Source organism: Dufourea novaeangliae, unplaced genomic scaffold, assembly GCF_001272555.1.
Source record: "Dufourea novaeangliae isolate 0120121106 unplaced genomic scaffold, ASM127255v1 scaffold101, whole genome shotgun sequence".
In the NCBI taxonomy this organism is placed as follows: Eukaryota; Metazoa; Arthropoda; class Insecta; order Hymenoptera; family Halictidae; genus Dufourea; species Dufourea novaeangliae.
Genome location: NW_015373989.1, coordinates 48,554 through 69,318, shown reverse-complemented (window position 1 = coordinate 69,318; position 20,765 = coordinate 48,554). Strand labels below are relative to the sequence as shown.

The window sequence follows — 20,765 nt, the reverse complement described above, 5'->3', positions numbered from 1 at the left end:
CCTGTGCAAACTGGCGTGAATCATCAATATTGTACAATGCCTCTTAATCGTCAGACACTTTTATGCAGTGTGTGTACAATGATAAATTGCACGATTCCGCATGCGAAATTAGATTAAAAGTTTATTTTCGTAGAAACCGTTAGCTAAGGAATTAAACATTATACAAGAATTTATCTTAGTTCTATATATCTTTGCACAAGTTTCTATCACGTTTATGCAGAAAATGTAATAAAAATCAGTAGAGAGATGTAAAAGAAATTCTCGGAAAAAGTACTGTTGCATGTAATATGCTTATAAAACGGATTTAATTTCAAATTCGCGTGCATTTCGCAATCGATTACATTCAAAATTAATTTCCCCGATAACAGAGTCCTCGTACAGGAAAATAACTTTGTAGTGTACGCGACTTCTTTTTACACCTTATTTCACTTTTGACATACATATACGTCTATAACATCGTCTGTTAAATCATTGCACAAAATTCAAAAATTTGTATTTTACACTCAGATTAAATACGTGTATACTTTATACTTTTGTAAATAATTGGATACAACTTCCACTCGAATAGACAAATAAGCCTCTCAAAATCCAATAAATTAACTACACGAAACAAAAAGCTTCCTGTTCCGTTTTTCAAATCTATATCAATCATTGATAAAACGCTAAATATTAAGTTGCCACAAAAGTTCTGACTTCTCGATATGCACTAACTATAAATTTCATTACACTTGGAATTACATGGTGTAATCACTAATTATATAACGAATTCCAAAAGAATATTCCTAATTGTAAAAATAATTTCTCAGGAGGAATAAAACATTTTTCTTTTATGTAATGGAACTCTACAGCAGGACTAATGCATCAACTTAATAATAATTTTATAATTTCAACCATGTTTGCACTAACAATCGCAAAGAAAAACTATTCAAAATCTATTCATCCCAACTTAGCAACTCTGCTACATCTTTCTAACAAAAAATACAGACTGCGTAGACCTCACTTCTTACATCTACCAACTAGATTCAACTAAAACAACAAATTAATAAACACTACGTTACATAACTATAAAACCACCCTAAAATTTGCAACCCGTATATATGTATAATATAAAAGTTATAAAAATATATATGTTAAGATAAAAACAAACCACTTTTTTCTAGGGAATATAATCTATTCTTTTCTGGAGAAACCTTATTTTTCAACACGATTTCAGGCATGTCATACTTCGTTTTTCTTTTAACTATAATACATATTAATTTGAAAATTTTAGGATGATTTTATAGTTATGCTATGCAGTATATAAATCTCCACCACTTTGTCACACGTCATTGAGCGTAGTACACACATTCAATGCCACATAACATATACAGAGTGTAACAAAAGTATTGTAAGTCCCTGAAATGGGTCACTCGTGAGGTGATTTGGACCAAGTTTTTCCTGAGCGAAAATGTTATCCGAGGCTTCGTTAACGAGATATTAAAGAAAAACCCCGACCAATCAGAGCGCAAGTCCGAACCATCCGAGCTCCCTACCAATCACAGCGCCTAGCTGACACTACCGCGGGAGCTTGGCCGGTTCGGACTCGCGCTCTCATTGGTCGGGGTTTTTCTTTAATATCTCGTTAACGAAGCCTCGGATAACATTTTTGCTAAGGAAAAACTTGTTCCAAATCACCTCACGAGTAATCCATTTCAGGGACCCACAAAACTTTTATTACACCTTCTACAAAAATGAGTACTAAACCCCTTCTCTTGATAGATCGCACAGGAAGAAAGTGAACAAAAAAGAAACTTAGCAACTTCCAGAATTTATTGACGTCTAAGTTCTCAAGAAACCGAAGGTCGCAATTTTAACAACAGCATCATACCCCGTAATTTTACATTGCATTATCGTTTGCTCTGCACGTTCGAAGGCGGATTTCAAGGTAGCTCTCGTACATACGTGAAATACGTATCGTGTCCACGGGCACGGTAATTACGTTGGGGGGGGGGTTGGGGGGGGGGGGGGGGGGGGGGAAGAAAAATTTTCCAAGGCAAGTTCGCGTGCCGCCCATCACGATTCTCTACCCCACGTTTACGAACACCGCCCCTATTCCAGGACAAATAAGAATTTTTAACGTCGCATCAACTGTGCGGTTAGCTGTCGTCGACGACGATTATCGGAATCGATTTCTATTTTTATGCCGCGTTTACTTTTTTCTTTCCAAGCGAGCTTGTTTTGAAAACGTCAAAACGCTTGATGGCTTTAACATTGACATTGAAATTAGCTTTCATCTTTCCGGGCTCGCTGACAATTCCTGCGTGTCCATTGGAAACTCGGGACATTCAAGGATAATGTGATTCAGAGTAACTTAACACCTTGGGAATCGCATACACGAGTTTATGTTTCGATGCAATTAACACTGAATCCGCCATTCAATTTGAATGATAATCTCTTGTCCATACACAGTTTTATATTTAGGAGGTTCCACGTGTCCTGTTCGTTTTTGGTAGTATTTATTATTTTTCTTTTATACGATTAGTTAGAGAAAGTGTCAGTACATGGCACAATTCAGGCATATTTTTCATGGTTAACTCTTTACACCTATCGTCAATAGACGACGAAGAAGAAACATTTTCGTATGGTGATATGAATAGTGAAAGTGATAACAGTGAAGTAGACAATGATGCAAATAGAGCAGTTAGTGATGAGGAAACTATTAATCATTTACTGTTATTATTACCTACTTATTATGTTCATTAGGACGGTCACTATATAATATACTCGAAATTAAAGATTAGGTCAAAATCGACAAAAAATAAATTGTAAATTATTAATTATTAATAATTATAATAATTTATAATCACAAACTTCTTTGTTAAGAAAAGATTACATAAATTCGAATTTCGTAGGCAACAATTACTGTGTTATAACACCTTAATCCCTGAAATATAAATTTCTTGGTATGATGTACAAATATATAGAAGCCTAGGGGACAAACAAAAACTTTACATACACAACAATGAACAGGCTAAAAAATGGGAACAGAAGGGAACGTCAGTGGCAAAGAAATTCGTAGAATCACGAGACTGAAGAACAGCTTATGACGGTTAATTTTCCTCTGACTGCTCGCGGTAGCAATTTCGGCCGTGAAAAACGCACGATCATGTACGTGCCGTTTTCCTTTCTTCGTCTCGTGCGCGCGCACGTGTCGCCTAATTGCAAGCCTGACGTCCGTGATTTACTACGATTCCGCCGGTGGCTTCCGTGTTTTTAATCTCGGATCTTTTATTTAGGGACTAATTCCGCGAAAATTGCAACTATTGTCGTCGCTTCGTACGTAAGAATTGAACGATGAGGAGATCCTCCGACGAGCGATTGTACACACCCGAGATTCGTCACGTAGTCGAAGAAACTGCGATTCGTCATGAAAACTGCGAATAATCACGTATGATCCCACGCAACTCTTTTTCTTTTAGAAGGAAAAATCGAATCTGTTTAATTCCGAGAGTGAAACGTTTCTGCAGGCTTAAGTGTCTGCACAGAGTGGAATATCTGAAATATTCTTAATATGAATGACATTGATAAATAAACTATAGTATACATATACCTACAATAGTACACTATAGTAGTTTCTGCAATTATTAACTGTCCTAAAAATCTCGAAATCTTATAAAATACCACGTCATATGTATAAATGAACGGTACGAAAGAATTTTTTGTAGCAGGATTCAAGAAATCGATCGAACGTCGAAATCGATGGAAGTCCGAAATCGATGAAAATTCGAAACTGATGGAAAGTCGAAATCGATGAAAAGTCGAAATCCATCAAAGATCGAAACGGTTCAAAAATCGAAATTGTTCTAAAATTGAAATCGATGGAAATTCGAAATTGATCGAAAATCAACACAAGGTATCGCAACACCAGAAAATTATCGAAATATTTGGAAGATCGAGGCATCCCGAATACCATTCCTGTGACGGTAGGTACTTACACAACGAGCATTCAACTCTCAAGTAAGGAACGAGTTTCGATGCAGACCTTTGATCACTCGAAACATTTCCACGATGCAATCGGTCAGCAACCGGTTGTTCGGATATCCGGACGAACCGGTTAGCTGCGGAATCAGTAACGTCACATACCGACCACGTACCAAATGAACTGGACACGTTCCGCCGCAATTGTTCAGCTCGTTCGGATGCACTCCGTGGAGGTTCATTAGCGAGATGATCCTCTTATCTTCGCCCACGTGAGTCGAAACCGAGGGACTGGGATCTTGTGGGACTTTGTGTATTCTGTTTTACATAAGTGAATTTTTATTCGTGGATGGTGCGAGCACGTACGCAGAAATCATGGATTATTTATTTATAGAATAACCTTCGTCTTGTGTAACTCCTTTTTTTCGTTTAAATTATTCATCGATTTCGTTTAATGGAAATCAATTGACTTAATTTTTGAATCTTCGCTTCAGTCTTACTGGTATTACACGTTTAACAATTGGCTAAATGCTCTGAAACCTTTCTAAACAATTTTTACCTGAGCGTTATACCTAAAACACTATCCCCAATTTCAAACAACAGTCGTTAATAGATCACGGATGTTTATGAATTTATATTTTCCCTTAGCATGAAAAATGCAATAAAATACAAATTTTAATAATGTACGACTATAGCTGAACTGTATTAATGTATCTAATACAGAATTCAAAATTTGGTTTCATTTCAATTTTTATTTATTTATATTTATTTTTATATACGGGTTGCGAGCCTTTTGGTATTATGTACAAATATATAGAAGTCTAGGGGACAAACAAAAAGTCTAGGTACACAATAATGCGTGAAGATATATACTAGAATTTACAAAAACTTATACTAAGTATACAAAAAGTTTAACAGAAATTAATAAAAGCTCTGCAAGTCTACATAAAGAATAACAAAAATGAACAAAAATGTACAGAAAGTTACAATTTTGTAAAAAGATATGCGTAATTACAGATAAAGTAACTAATGCATTTAAAAAAAACAGAAAGAAATATATTAATATGTAGAAATTTAATAGGAAAAAATAATACAGATAGTTTAAATGCAGAAAAAGAGTTACAGAAATAACCAACGACAAGACCGAATAAATTGGCATTTCCATAAATACAGTCATACCTAAATTACACTATCTTCAATTTCAAGCACTTAGCAAACCACGGATATTCATGAATTTATACCATCCCTTAACCCAAAACATGCAATAAAAAAAATCTCAATAATATCTCACTACAGCTTAACTGTAGTGAAACCTCCAATACAGATCACAGAATTCGTTCCCATATTAATTTTTAAATATTAAATAATATCTAAAATTACTAATTTCCAGTCATTAGTCCAAATATACTATTTCCCCCCACATTATACAAAAAATCTTCACCACCACTTCCTCGTCTTCCATCGACCAGACAATACCAGATCTCCCAAGATTCTGAGAGTCGATATCATCAGACTGGATCGAGTCACGATCGAAATCCCGAGGAAAAAAAAAAGAAACAATTCAAGACGGTGACTCAGAATCGTAGTTCCCGCGAGCGAACAAACGAACGACAGGTGAGCGTGTCGGTGCGCCGCGTGTTCTGGCACACGTGGCGATCCTGTTACGAGGGCGGCGTCGCGGAAGGAGCGTCCATTCACGCGTGACACACGCCGCCAGCGCGGATAGTACGGGGACCACGGTTACGTTCATTCATAAAAATCGCGGCGTTCCGGGAAGCCGACGCAGAGCTCACTGGGATTACGAGGATTCGTAAGACACGGAAACGAATTGCATCATTGACACCGGATAGAACGGTCGACGAATTTCGGAGAGTTTGGGAGACTTGGGTTTTACCGTGGTTTCACTGGAAAACAATAGATTTTGGTATAGTTCATTCACCTACACATCATTAGACGCTTTAACCCTTCTATTGTGTTTCCTTCTATTGTTGTTACCCGAAACGTGAAAATGATTAGGTAGAATTCGTCGAAATCGGTATTGGTAAAATATAAACGTCGGTAAAGCTTTGTTGGCGATTTAACAACAATTGGTTATCTGAGAACAGTAAGGAACACCGCGATTGAAAACGAAACTCGCCACAAATAAATTTATTCAGTTGCAAGCAAGTAGTCGCAACAGTTAGTTGCCCGAAAATGAGGGAAAACCGTTTTGAATATTTTTCCGATTCTACTGATCTTAGTATATCAGTAATTGAAGATAATTTATCAGGTGCTAGTGATGCATCTTCTAGTAAATTAAACACGTATACTAGTGATGAAGTAATTGCAGATAATATATGTGAATCCAAAAGTGGAAAAATAATATGATCACCGATTATTGTTGCAATAAATAAAAATGTATTAGTTAAGGAGTGCTGATGCTCGAAAAGTAGGTAATTATTGCCCGAACATAATTTACATGAAAAAATAAGTAGAAAATGTGGAATAACATTTTTCTTGCGATGCTTCGTTTCAGAGATAAAAGTATTTGAAAATCAACTGGATACGCCAGCCATTGAATAGAACTTGGTTAACCCGTCTGTTCGTTACTTTCCGTTTCTACTTAATGCTAGCATCAATGCAGGCGTCTCAGACAGAGTTGGGCTGAATGTAATCTAATTACAAAATCCAAATCACAATTACAACTGTAAGACAATTGCATTGTAATTAACTATAGTAAATTTCCAATAAAAATCTCAATTGTATTGTAATCAACTCTACTAAATTTACAATAAAAATTACAATGTAATTGTAATTGTAATTGTAATTTAGTGTATGCGCAATTACATTGTAATTGCAATTTATATTTTGTAATTAGATTAAGTTTTACCCAATTCTGGTCTCAGATGAATTTTCAAGTACGATTTTCCTGGAAGTCCAAGCCTCTAAGATTTATTTTTACATAAAAAATCACCTCCTGTCCACTTGTATAGACATAGATAAATACACAAAAAAAGGATAAAAATGAAGTTGGATTTTTGTTAAATAGACGTAAAAGAATTTGGAATGTGAAACGAAATAGAACTACTTTTTGAATGAGTAAGCTTATATGACATATGATATTCAGATTAGTTTAATGGAAACAGAGCTACTTTGAATATAGCGAAACCTGTAACAGATAGGGGAAACACCTGTTTGAATCCTACTTTCATAAATTAATCTGTGAAAGTATACATTTGCATAATGATACGAAGTCCAGCAACGAGAATTAAGATTCTGCGTGCCCATTGGCGATGCTAAACAAGCTCTTACGACGTCTTAGTCACGTGTAATCGTGTTATACAGAACGCTATGCAAATCAGGTTTCAGTCTATTAGTCGCAGAATGAATATTACTGTTGCTACTTTCATATTATCTCGTTTGATGAATCTCATTTGAATTCACGGCAGAAATGAAGAAACGACAATTTCTGTGTCACCAGTTCGATGAATACCGGAGACTTTTTCCCTTAAAACAGATTCCAAACATCAGCCCAAATATCATCCTATGAAAAAAAACACAATTTGATTCATCTAAGCAATCAACGTGCCTTTATTTATACCGTTACATTCAATCAAGTAAGATAATTTATTACAATTTACTAATTACAAGTTCCACAATTCAATAAATTTCAAATAATTCCAAGTGTATGCAAAAGTAATAGCCGTTTCTCCATCGAAAAAACTTTACTAATATCGAACAATTATTTCTGAAAATATTAGGTGTACAAATCAGTAATCCACTATTTTTTGACGAAATCTGTATTAGTTTTGTATAATCAAGGATTAGATGACTACTTCTATTTGATTTCTGTTTGATTACTTCTGTTTGATACTGTTTGATTTCTCAACACCCTACATCATTGTTACTCGGTGAAAGTTAAGGAAAATATTTTTAATTTAGAATACATCGTGTCATAATTTTTAATTCCCCTCATTTTCTACACGTTTCTACCATTTTACTCTCTAAAACTAAATTCCCAGTAAGTAAAATAAAATTACAGAATCCACACACCTGCGTAAACCTGATAATCAATTAAAACCCATATCTACTTCACAGTCGCTATAAAAAATCATTCCAATAAACGAGCTACTCGAGTGTATCTCGTGTTCATCCGGAACCAAGAACAACGACTGTCTCCGAAGACTAACTGCAGGGTACTCGAGTGTGAAAAAAAAAAGTACCATTTAGCTTGTTTCTTTGGCTACAACCGATGAATCAGCGGCATTCAAGGCTCCGTAGACTTAAAAGATTCACGGGCGAGCATCAAGTATATATGTATATAAACTATAAAATCTGCACTCGATCGGATACACAAGTACTCGAGTGAATATCTTCTTTATCCGGTCCTGAGTCGCTGTTCGACCGTGACTCACGGCATAACTTCGCACTTACGACTTGCAACGCGCGATGCTCGAGGTTACGATAACGTTTTCATCTAATTTTTACAGTTTCACCGACGTGCATTCATCGAGATCGTGCTGTGACTCTGCCCCGAGGCGTTAAATTACGATCTTTCGAGCACGTACGAGACAACGTTAGTGAAGATTTACAATTAATCTTATTTAACGAAACCTAACACTCAACGTTAAATTGTATTTTTTTTTTACACGTTGGCTCTACCAGCGGCGTGTACGTGTGACGCTCGATTTTCTGAGTCAACGTACTTTATTTGATAAAAGCAGCATGAATTTTTCAATGTTCGCCTATATTTGACATTATTTGTTATCTCTTTTTTGTATCGTTTTAAGTCAGTGTAACTTTGAAGTCACGTACCTGTTTTGCCATTATTAACATTAGAATTAGAGACGATAAACGTGTATCTGTCTATTAGATAGATAAACATGACAAACTTTTACAAATTTAGAAATTAATTCATTTCTTCGTCTTTATGTTGGAATGAATGTTGTGAAAGATCCGAGGAAATGTAATTGTTGTAAGATTTTAATCATCGTTAGAAGGGAGTAACAAGTCATTTTGACTGCTTTGGTAGTTCTAGTGTCAAACAAATGAGAAAGCTCTTTTGAAGAGAAAAAAGAACTAAATGTTAGAGTTGTGTAAGCCAAGTGGAATGAAACGTAGCATCTCCTTTTAAATTAATAAGAACGGAAATAAACATTTGGGCAGCAACGTTGTAAAGTGATCGCGCTTATGCTGGACCCAAGAGAATTTACATAAAACATTGAAAATTGAAAGTTTAAGTCCTATATGCTCTACTAGTCAGTAGTGAACAATATATGCAAATGAAGAAAAATTGTGAATATCGAAAATTAATTTGGTTGACAAAGGGTTAATGCCTAATCAAGAATGTAAGAACGTTCCACTGTAGAAAATGATAGAGACCTGATTTCAGTTTCAAGTTTTTCAATGATGGACATTAGTTTCAAAATAATGCACCAGAATTCACTGACTGAATTAAATAAATGAATTAATGATGTAGAATGAAGAGACACACAACGTTCTTAGATACTAATTCTCAGGTCTCTCAGATCGTCAGCCATCGAGTGCAGTAGATCGTCATTATTACGTTTAATTCGGGCAGCATGTGAAGTACAGATTATCTTTTTAAGGCTGACTCAGCTTTTATATCGAGCTCGAAACGACGCACATTCATCATTTAACGCTCCACATTCAGCATCCGTGCCCGATACGAATCTGGTAAAATCGTACGTTCTCGTCGATCATCGATCAATCAGCGATCTACATCTCCACTGATATTAAAATAATTGTAGGGACGTTGGAATATCTCGAGGAACGTTTAATTATGAAAATTCCTGTATTAAAAATTTGTAAAAATTTTAACATTCCACACTAATTTCACGTTGCATCGATCTACATTATGATAATGTGGAATCGTCTTTTAAAAAAGAGTTGAGAATCGAAGCGTTTGGTGACTTTCATAGCTCTGTCGTTACACAAATTTTGATTCCTGTTCAAAAAGGGGAAACTGGGATATCTGAAAATTAGATTTTGCGTTTAAGAAGGGGAAATAAAAATATCTAAAAATGGAAATTCACGTTTAAGAAGGGGAAATTAGGATACACATCTAAATTAAAATTCTCGTTTAAGAAGGGGAAATTAGGATACACATCTTAAAATTAAAATTCTCGTTTAAGAAGGGAAAATAAAAATATCTGAAAATGGAAATTCACGTTTAAGAAGGGAAAATTAGGATACACGGGTATCTGAAAATAAAAATTTGCGTTTAAGAAGGGGAAATTGGGATATGTGAAAATGAAAGTTTACGTTTAAGAAGGGGAAATCAGAACATCTGAAAATGAAAATTACTTTTCTTGGGTGACCTCCACGATCGATGGCTCGATCATCGGACCGGTACATTTCGTGCTTTTTCGAATTACAAGCAGGAAGAACGATGATTCCCAGGGGGGATTGACCTGGCTGATGACGGTCTGTTGCGGTATAATACTGTTATTTAACCACGTCCCGCGAAGGCAATTAATATTCCGGCGAACAGAACGCACGGCGCGTACGTGTTTCCGTTTTCCTTGTCTCTCGTTCGATCGAGAATCAGAAGAAACATTTTTTTTCGACAGCTCAGAGAAACTAGTTTCTGAGAATAGTGTGTGCTCTTCTATCCTAATACATAATAAGAAAGAAAAGTATTTAATTACCATTACCGAAAAGAAACAACAATAACAGAATATAATTAATTACTCAAAAACAGTTAGAGATTCAATTCTAGAAATATTTTCAAACAGATAAACTTAGACATTATAATGATTACAATTTGTGTAAACTGTATGAACTTCCACTGTAGTTTTACAAAATTTTTGTAAATTATTATTATTATTATTAAAATCTTCCATGGTCGACTGATAACAATTGCCAAGAAATGATATTAACACTCTGACAACCACGTCACAATGGTAAGGAATTGATATAATAAAGATATAAATAATTAAATTTGCAAATCTTTTAAAATGAAGGTCATGGAGTCTCGACTAAATTTACCTATACATGACAAAATAACATCATTTCTTAGAAGAAACATTTGTCAATTTGACACAAGGGACGAATAAGGGTTAAAATGTTTAAAGCATACCCATTGTGAAAAACCAACTTTTATATGTTCCCGTTTTACTTTTAAAAAAGTTCTATAAACGTTACTGGGACTTTTTATAGGTATTCGTCCTATAGTTAACACGTTAATATGCCACGAAGTCGATGTAAAAGGAACAGATCCCAGTCTTAACTTTTCGAAATAATAAGGGGTATGAGTCGTTTGTGGACAGACACTTTTTGCCAAGAAACCGATTATCCTCTCTAATGGGCAAAAAACGCAGTGCAGTAGACGACTAATAATATAGCAAAAATGACTAGAGAAATTGACAGAAACTGCTGCTTTGTAACGCGATATCGTTCACCATTCAGAATGTTAATTAGTCAAAGCAACAGCGTCCAAGTTGTTTCTGGATAACTCATCCGAGAAAAACATGAACGTTATATTCTTATTATTGTGGCCTGAGATCATAAAAAAATGTCAACTTTACTTTGTAGAATTTACATTGAATAGATATTGTTTTCCTGTTACAGAACTACCTCTCGCAGTTCGGCTACCTGCAACCGATAAATCCAACAAGTGGCGGTATTATATCCAAGGACGCGTTATCCAAAGCGATCGCCGAATTCCAATCCTTCGCTGGACTGAATATAACAGGTAAATAGCGACATGTTACAAATAACTATTTTCCTAATGGAATTCTCTATTTGAATACTCAATTCTAGTTTTTCAAATTTTTTATAAATCGAAAATAATTGTAATTAGAATGTTTTTCCTCGTCGAGTTAGCACTTTATTGTTGCACTTAAACAGGGAAAAAGAATTGAAAATAGCAAGTTTCAAATTCCACCAAGTAGAATGAAAAGGATTAAACGCCATAATCAACAACGATAAAATCAAAATTTTAAGACTCTGTATCGGATATTATTGATACAAATAAATAATGATTTGTGCGTTCCGCCAGACAAGAAACAGCAAAATTGCACGGATCTGATAGACTTTTTCAGTGGCGCTATTGCATGCTTAAAGGCAACCCTAGATAGAGCACTAAGAACTGTTTAATTTTAGTTAATATTTTATTAAAAATTTCCTATCGCGACTAATTCCATACTGTATAATATATTGTTATGACTGTTTCTGATCTTATTTTCATTAAATGTTATGTATGTATACTAGGTTTATACCCGTTGAATAACTAAATAAATAAATAAATAAAAATAGCATCCATACACTTAAACCGGACATACTGTATAACCGTAGTCAAAGGGTTAAACTCTGGAAGAGAGCTCAGACTTACGGATCTGTCGGACGCAACCACCAATTAAGCTTTATTTACGTCCTTGCGATCGCCTGTGCCCGGTATTATATTTAACTGTAATTGAGTTTAATCGTTCGTGTGGGTGCCCGTTACATGAATCATCCCACTGGACGTATTCATTCATCGTAGTCCGCCGCCCCGGGTCTGTCTCTGACTCACACACCGAGGGCCCCCGTGTGTGTCGCACCAGCATCCACTGGATCGTTCACGATTAAATAGTTCCGAGTTGTATCGACAATCATCACGCACAGCACCGTGCCAGAGTCCGATTCCAAAAGTCGTTTCCCATACGTCAAAAGAGAGGCGCGCGTCATAGGCGTTCGCGTGAACACACGATATTATCGTCGCGGCGTGCGCCGAATCGAACGACAAATTGGCAATCGAATCGACGATCGAATGTAGAATGAAATCGACGATCGAATAAAGAGTCGAATTGACGATTGAATAGAGAATCGAATCGAGGATCAAATCGAGGATCGAATTCAGGATCGAATCGACGATCGAATCGAGAATCGAATTTACGATCGAATTCACAATCAAATTGAGAATCGAATTTACGATCGAATCGAGGATCGAATGAAGAATCGAATGGAGAATCGAATCGAGGATCAAATCGAGGATCGAATTCAGGATCGAATCGACAATCGAATCGAGAATCGAATTTACGATCGAATTCACAATCAAATTGAGAATCGAATTTACGAACGAATCGAGGATCGAATGAAGAATCGAATGGAGAATCGAATCGAGAATCGAATGGAGAATCGAATCGAGGTTCGAATTGACGAGCAAATCGACGATCCAATCGAGAATCCAATTAACGATCGAATTCACAATCAAATCGAGAATCGAATTTACGATCGAATCGAGGATCGAATGAAGAATCGAATGGAGAATCGAATCGAGGATCGAATGGAGAATCGAATCGAGGATCGAATGGAGAATCGAATGGAGAATCGAATCGAGGTTCGAATTGACGAGCAAATCGACGATCCAATCGAGAATCCAATTAACGATCGAATTCACAATCAAATCGAGGATCGAATGAAGAAACGAATGGAGAATCGAATTGAGGATCGAATGGAGAATCAAATAGAAATATACGTGTTCGTTTGAAACATATATGACTGTCCCTTTTTATTTACTTATTTATTTATTTATTTATTTATTTATAAACGGGTTGGCCCCATTGTTTCTATAAATTGTTTACATAAGCAACAGGTCGCAGGATATATAATTAATCTTTTTAGGTTGCTTAAATATAATATATAAGCAAAAGTTGTATAATACATTGATGTAACTGTTTCTAATTTTATTTTCATTAATTGTTATACTGGGTTTATACTCGTTAAGTTATTAAATAAATAAATAAATGTCTAATCCGCCTCGGAGAAAGATCTGTACATTTGATTTAAAAGATTATATAAAGTCGCCAAAGAAATTTCTGGTGTTAGAGAATTTATTACTTAATTTGATAGTCTGGTGATGACATCGGTATGATCAAATCTAGAGGTGTATAGTAACGGTGTGAATGTTAGAGGGTGTCTAACCTTTCTCATAGGAGCATTGATGGGGTTACTTTTTACCATTGTACAGGGTGATTAAACGATGGAAATTATATTATTCAGTAAATATTAATAAACGCACAGAAAATGTATTATTTTCTTTTAATTCAAAACCAGACAGAACTTTTCAGCAGACCTAATATATAGAAGTCTGTGCATAGAACTTGTTTCGCAATCAGAGAACAGAAGACTGCAAGAAGATGACAAGACGGCTGCTGGTTCAGGTCGTTCGCGATGCAACACAGATAAAAACACGCTCTAGGCAACTCCCCGCAATACTCGCCTGACCGGCTCCAGAATAAAGAGCGAATTTTTAGAATTTCGTCGACCTTGAGGTACACGCGTACACATACACGTCTCGAGCGTTCGCATGAAAACAGACGACGTAGCCGTCGCAAAAAGCCGGGAAAATGAACGAGCGAACGTCAAACAAACGTCTGAGTGGTCGCCAGAAAATCGTCCTCAAGAGAAGCCATTAAACAAATGAGGCCCATGGAACGATCATTGCCATGGCTCGAACCTTGACACGCCAAGTCGGCAAACAAGACCCCGCGAGTGGTGGAACAAAGGAAACAAATTATTGTTTCCGGAACGGGATCTGAAAGATTGTGTAAAACTTTCTAGGAGGAAATGACATCGAACGACGTTTGATAAGACGGTTATCGAGGAAAGATGAACGGAGTTATTGTCACTGATAGATGAAATGTTTTGTAACAAAACGATTCTGGGAAGATGATAGGGGAAACGATCGTGGGTGAGAATCAGATGTTGATCTGCGTAAATTTGTTGATTTATTAGTAATTCAGTGGTGAGAAATAATTTTGCTCTCGGTGAATTGTTCGAGTTGATCGGAAATTGGGTCAGTGGAGGATGTTTGAAAATGAATTTGGGAAATATTTATTTATTTAGTTAGTTAACGAATATAAACCCAGTATATATACATAACATTTAATGAAAATAAGATTTAAACAGTTACAACAATATATTATACAGTATGGAATTAGTCGCGATAGGAAATTTTAATAAAATATTAACTAAGATTAAACAGTTCTTAGTGCTCTATGTAGGGATGCATTTGAGTATTAATTATGAACGTTTTAGGTATGTACGATTAGGTTGTTATTGATTATGGTAATAGGAAAGGAGAAAGTTGGATTTTGTAGATTAAAGGGAAAATGAAAATGAAGGAATTCGACTGGAACCGTTTTATGTCGGAGAATAGTAGGAGCCAGATCCTTTCGACGCTTCATGATGATGCTAAACGATGATTCAGAGTTCGATGAAACGCAACCGATTTGTTAATGGCGCTTCGAAAATGACTCACGCTGCAACTTTGTCACTAGGGCACGTTTCTTTCGATGAACTTCGGATTTGAATCTGTGTTTGAATTTTTTTCGAGATGACTCATTGAACCTCGAGTTGCAAATCTCAAATGTTCAAACGTTTCTATTCTCGAATCTTAGGATTCTTTTTTCAAATTTTCCAATCTTGAGATATAATTGTTATATAATATTTAACATAAATAAATTTAGGTCTGAATTACACAGTGTTTTCTATGATAGGGTAGCATGGTTATTATTATTATTAGGTTAAGTACCAATGTATTGTTTATATCTATCTGAATTCTACTCTTATAATTGTTATATCTCTCTATACCTCATTTGATGATTATTGTATTAGTATGCCGTAACGTTTTAATCATATATTGTCAAATGGGGGTTTCACCCATATGAATTGAATTAAATTAAATTAAATATTATGTAAAAAAATGTTAATATTAATATTGTCGAATAGTTTGATAATCAGTCGTTAATTTAATTTTTTCTTTCACAAAATTTATACTATATAAAAATATATAGAACTATGCTACAAAGAATATTACATAATGTCAAATAGCCCAATTAAGTACTATTAGAGTAAGCAGGAAAATATGTGCTAAAAATATAAGACATACGGTAAAATAAATCTTGAACGATATCAAATACTTCCTGAAATATTCTTCAAATCTCGTAAGAACTTTTTTATTAAGACCGACACAAACGTGTTACATTTTATGTATTTGTTAATAGAAAGTCACGCAGTTTTTTTATCAACAATTGAATCCCAAGAGTGAGTTATCTATACCACAAAAAAAACATCAAATTTCATCGATTACCACGAAATCGAGGCAACGAATTACCACACAGAGAAAGGATCTAGCTTCCTACTGTTACTTCATCCGTTCTCAGGACAATATCTTATGCGTTAAATTAAGTAATCAAAACAGTCTATGACACAAGAGCTTCGATTCTATTCTTTCAGAAGAATTTCTATTTTTCTTATTAACTTATTCCCTCGTTTGACGATAAACCATCACAAATTTTTTAACTGAAAGTACGAAAAATTGTTTGGCCCAGTCGTAGTTCAGTTTTTCCAAAAATTCCATCCTCTTTTGTTATTTTAACATTAATTTGAAACAGAATGGCTCCTATAATATTTTGCAACGCTAACATTAAATCTATCTTGTAGCTCATCTCTGCCCCCATTAAAAACTTCTCCGTTCCAATAACAAAAAAAAAATAATAAAAGTTTATTTCTCAAAAAAAAAAATTACAAAAATTACAATCGTGAAACATTGAGCATTGTTTTTCATTTTCATTCCTTTCGAGAAACCCTGAATATTCCAAATACTCACCTTACACTTTCAATGATCAACGAGCAATTTCAACGCCGAGCATCGACGGTCGGAAACGACAATTCGACGGTCGCCAATAATAATAATAAAAAAAAAACGAACGAAGGTGAACGGAAGAATGATCTAACTATAAAATTGTAGACCGTCGGTGGCGGTATTATTCGAGATGAGACGCGTTTATTGACAGTAATCTTCCGCTGCGTGCGCCAAGCATTTTCTGCTTCCTGGTTACCGTTCGATATCTCGTCGGGCATCGCGTTGCTTTCAGTAAATCATCCACAGACACCGACATGAAATCGAACGTGTCGAAAGATTATGATCTGGAGGTTCCCAAAGATAAAAAGAAGAAGAAAAAAACGAGATAATCGCACGCGACCGAGTGTTTCCAGCGTGTTGTAAGAGAGAAAGAAAGTCTGTCTCCATTGATGATTGGAATCGGGTGTCGCAAAGACGAGAGTTTCACCATCATTAGGAAATATTATGGCGAGAAATTTTATTCTCAGAGTTACTGGTAACAATTAGACAAAATTCTACATCTACTGTATTAATATCTTATTATGCTATCATATATTTTATTATACTATAGTAAAAACGAAATATGGTTCAGGTGATTCAATTTATCGAATCCTGAAATCAGCCAATAAATTCACGGATCTGATTGACTTTTTCAGTGGCTCTATTGAAGACTTTAAGGCATCCCTACATAGAGCACTAAGAATTGTTTAATCTTAGTTAATATTTTACTAAAAATTTCCTATCGCGACTAATTCCATACTGTATAATATATTGTTGTGACTGTTTCTGATCTTATTTTCATTCATTGTTATGTATGTATACCGGTTTTATACCCGTTAAATAACTAAATAAATAAATATCGATCGAGGCCTAAGATACGTTTTATTGGATTCGATTACCACCATAAATATAATAGACCATTTCGTATATTATTTATTTAGAATTGAAGACCCAATAGTACAATGAATATTGTTACAATACTTATGACGTGATAAGGTTTCCATGATACGCTATTATGTATATTACTGAATTAATAGTTTACATTCAAATGATGATATATTACCTGAGAAGAAATCTATGTTATCAACGTATAGTAGACTAATGCATTTTATTATTCGATTAATTGCATTAAGAGATCCATATTTTGACTTGTAACATCGAGATAAAAAAGGTTGCCTCTTTATAACACATCGTATAAGTCTATAAGTATATTAAATATACCAATAAATGAGCCATTCAATTTGCTAAATTAGTTAACATCGTGAAAATTATCAAGGAAATTTATTTTGAAATAATAAAAGTTAGGAACCTTATCAAGTGATTTGGATCTCGAATTTGAAAAATATTCCAAAATTGATGTTAGATACTTTATCCTATGAATGGCTTAAATAGTCCACTATTTTCTATAAAATTTTATGTTAACATTGAAACAATTCAAAACTCTGTGTTATATGAACAGTAATCGTTGTTTCCATTATTTCACGTGATTTTAACTAAACTAAAGATCAGAAAGGTATTCTGAATTTTTTCTGTTAAGAATTACAGTAAATAGTGTTAGATACTATATCTGTAAATTATTTCTCTATGGAAACCTATTGACCTAAAAACGTTAAATATGTACAAACAATAGATTTTAATAGAACTCAACTTGTCAGGGTTAATTCAGGGTTCAAACGAAGGTTTCGTATAATTCCATTTGGAAACGCTGCGAATGCATCAAATTACAGCTACAGATTGCAAGATCCTCAGCTATCGATCACTCAGTTTAACCGCACGCTCTCTGTTCTCTATCCCGCGATCTTCCGTGCCACGTGTGTTGCCTTGTATCACGGTGCATATATGCATCAACGTAACTTGAACGCGTGTATGCATAATATGAGGAGTATGTAACAACTTTATGCCGCTTGTACACTTGGCAATTCGCAATCGAACGAAATGAAATCGATCGAATTTTGTCTATAAATCAATTGTTTACAGGATACTGCCGAAAAAATGGTATGCAAATTCTATATGCAAAAATAAATCGAGACTGTGGAATAAAATTTTTTTATATGATGCTTTATTTCCAAAATAATCGAATTTGAAAATCTGTCATAATAATCGAATTTGAAATCTGTTCATTACATTCCGTTTCTATTTATTACCAGCACGAATACATATATATTGGATAAATTTTCAAAATTGAAATTTTTCGGAAACTAAACCTCGAATGGACAAATTTTATTCTAGACTTTTGATTTATGAAATATTATGTTTGTTTTTATAAACATACAACTTTATAACGTTCAATGTGAAACTGTTTACTAGATTCGATCAAGTGTATAAGCAGCTTCAGTCAGCTCACGTGAAAACAAGCGTCTGCTATCTGCGTTCCTGCGGTCACGCGACTGCAAGTCGCACGTTTATTAATACCTGTTTGCGTGAAAATTGTGGCATTAGAGGAACGATCGTAAAGATCCTCTTGAATACGTTTAAGAATGATCGAATCAGATGTACTTGGAACACGTAATGATGGATGGAAGTATTTGTATATGTCTTCGAGAAACGTTTTTATATAAAAACCAAAAACAAAGTCATTGTTGTTGGCATTTGGGCGAGAGAACAAGGTTGACTTTTCTTCGGTTTTCATAACTGAAACTATCGCAACTCGAATATATATATGTATATATATAATATATAGAATATTATTAGAAATATAAAAGAAATTCCGCGGTTGATTATTTTGTCTTGATGAAACAATAAAATGCGAATGAAATAAAATTCCCCCGATTTTGTGTTCCAATTATCAAGTGACATAACATATCAAGATCAAAACAGATCATCTCTCTATCAATAATATTGTTCCAATCAGAGGAAATCTTAAGAAACGATGCACACATCAAGATTAAAAAAGATCACTCTCTATTAATAAAATTGATATTAATTCTATTACATAATGTGCCCTTCTACAATATTTTTCTTGCACAGTTATGTACTATAATTAAAAAAATAACCTGTTAAAAAAATACTTTCTCTTTTTCAGGTGACTTCGATGCCGAAACATACAATTTGATGGCATTACCAAGATGTGGTGTGAAGGACAAAGTTGGCCCGGGCTTTGGACGATCGAAGCGGTACGCTCTTCAAGGTAAATAGAATCGCAAATAATGTATTTAAAATGTTACTGTCTCCCGTGTATATTCATTTATTCGTTATATAATATTAAAACGAATTCCACTTATTTGGTTTCCGCGACCGAATCTAACATGTGACATAACGTTCGATCGATCATTCGATTATCTAATCGATCACCGGTTGTTAAATGCCCATAAACGCTGGAATCAGAAACTAATCGATATTTGGCCACCGTGTCGTATCCGATCTCGTTAAAATGTATTTCCATTAACAGTCGACACAACAGTAACAATTCTCGAAATTATATAACAGTCGAGTATCTTGTGATATAATTCTGAAAGGATTCGTCACAATCATTGGAATGGAATAGAATTTTAACCAATGTCACTCTAAGTAATTACAAGCAACACTTGTCATCAATCACAAGCTTCTTATAAAGTTTATAAAAACTAAAGTTGCATTATTCTTTCAATTTATGGTATGTTACTACCACAGCAAAAACACATAAGTATCCTATCTAATCTAATATGTACTCTGAAAACCATAAATTTTCTTTCGATTTAATTAAAACTGAATTAAAAATAAGAAGGATTGTATTAAAACAAAATTAATTTATCGTGAAGAATCTATTAATTTTTTTAATTACTTTATCTATGATATTATGCATTTATAACATATTCGACCATAGGAACTATAAGAACGTAATAAATTTAATAATCTGAAAAGGTTTTTATTTGTATTTTTAAAGCAAAGAAATATTTCATTCAGACAAACAACGTCTGTTTAGTTATGATTATCGAAGATGAGTCTATAAAAATTTGAATTTATTGGAATATCCGCAGTCTAATGAATAAGTATTGCAACAGGCTCTTTTCATCCGCGCAAAAATGTTTAGCAGTACGGTGTTACTTTTAACTTCCTGCCTCATTATCGTCAGCACGGAACCAGTCACCCTAAACAGGTCATGCGCATCTGTACCGCAGGTATTTGTTGGATGCTCCGAATGCATTTTTTAAACGTTGAAAATGCTCCAAATACATTTCCGAGTTACCAAATGAGACTACTATTTAAACATTACCGTTAA

At 34.6% G+C, this 20,765-nt stretch overlaps 1 protein-coding gene across 1 annotated transcript in view; it reads left to right on the top strand.

Annotated features, from left to right (window-relative positions):
- The window catches only part of LOC107187698 (matrix metalloproteinase-14), a 58,284-nt gene that overhangs the window by 24,325 nt on the left and 13,194 nt on the right, over nucleotides 1-20,765 (top strand). Inside the window, exons 2-3 of the mRNA XM_015575850.1 lie at nucleotides 11,530-11,653; nucleotides 19,590-19,694. Of these exons, the coding sequence (XP_015431336.1) occupies nucleotides 11,530-11,653; nucleotides 19,590-19,694 (229 nt within the window). The remainder of the gene's footprint in view (nucleotides 1-11,529; nucleotides 11,654-19,589; nucleotides 19,695-20,765) is intronic.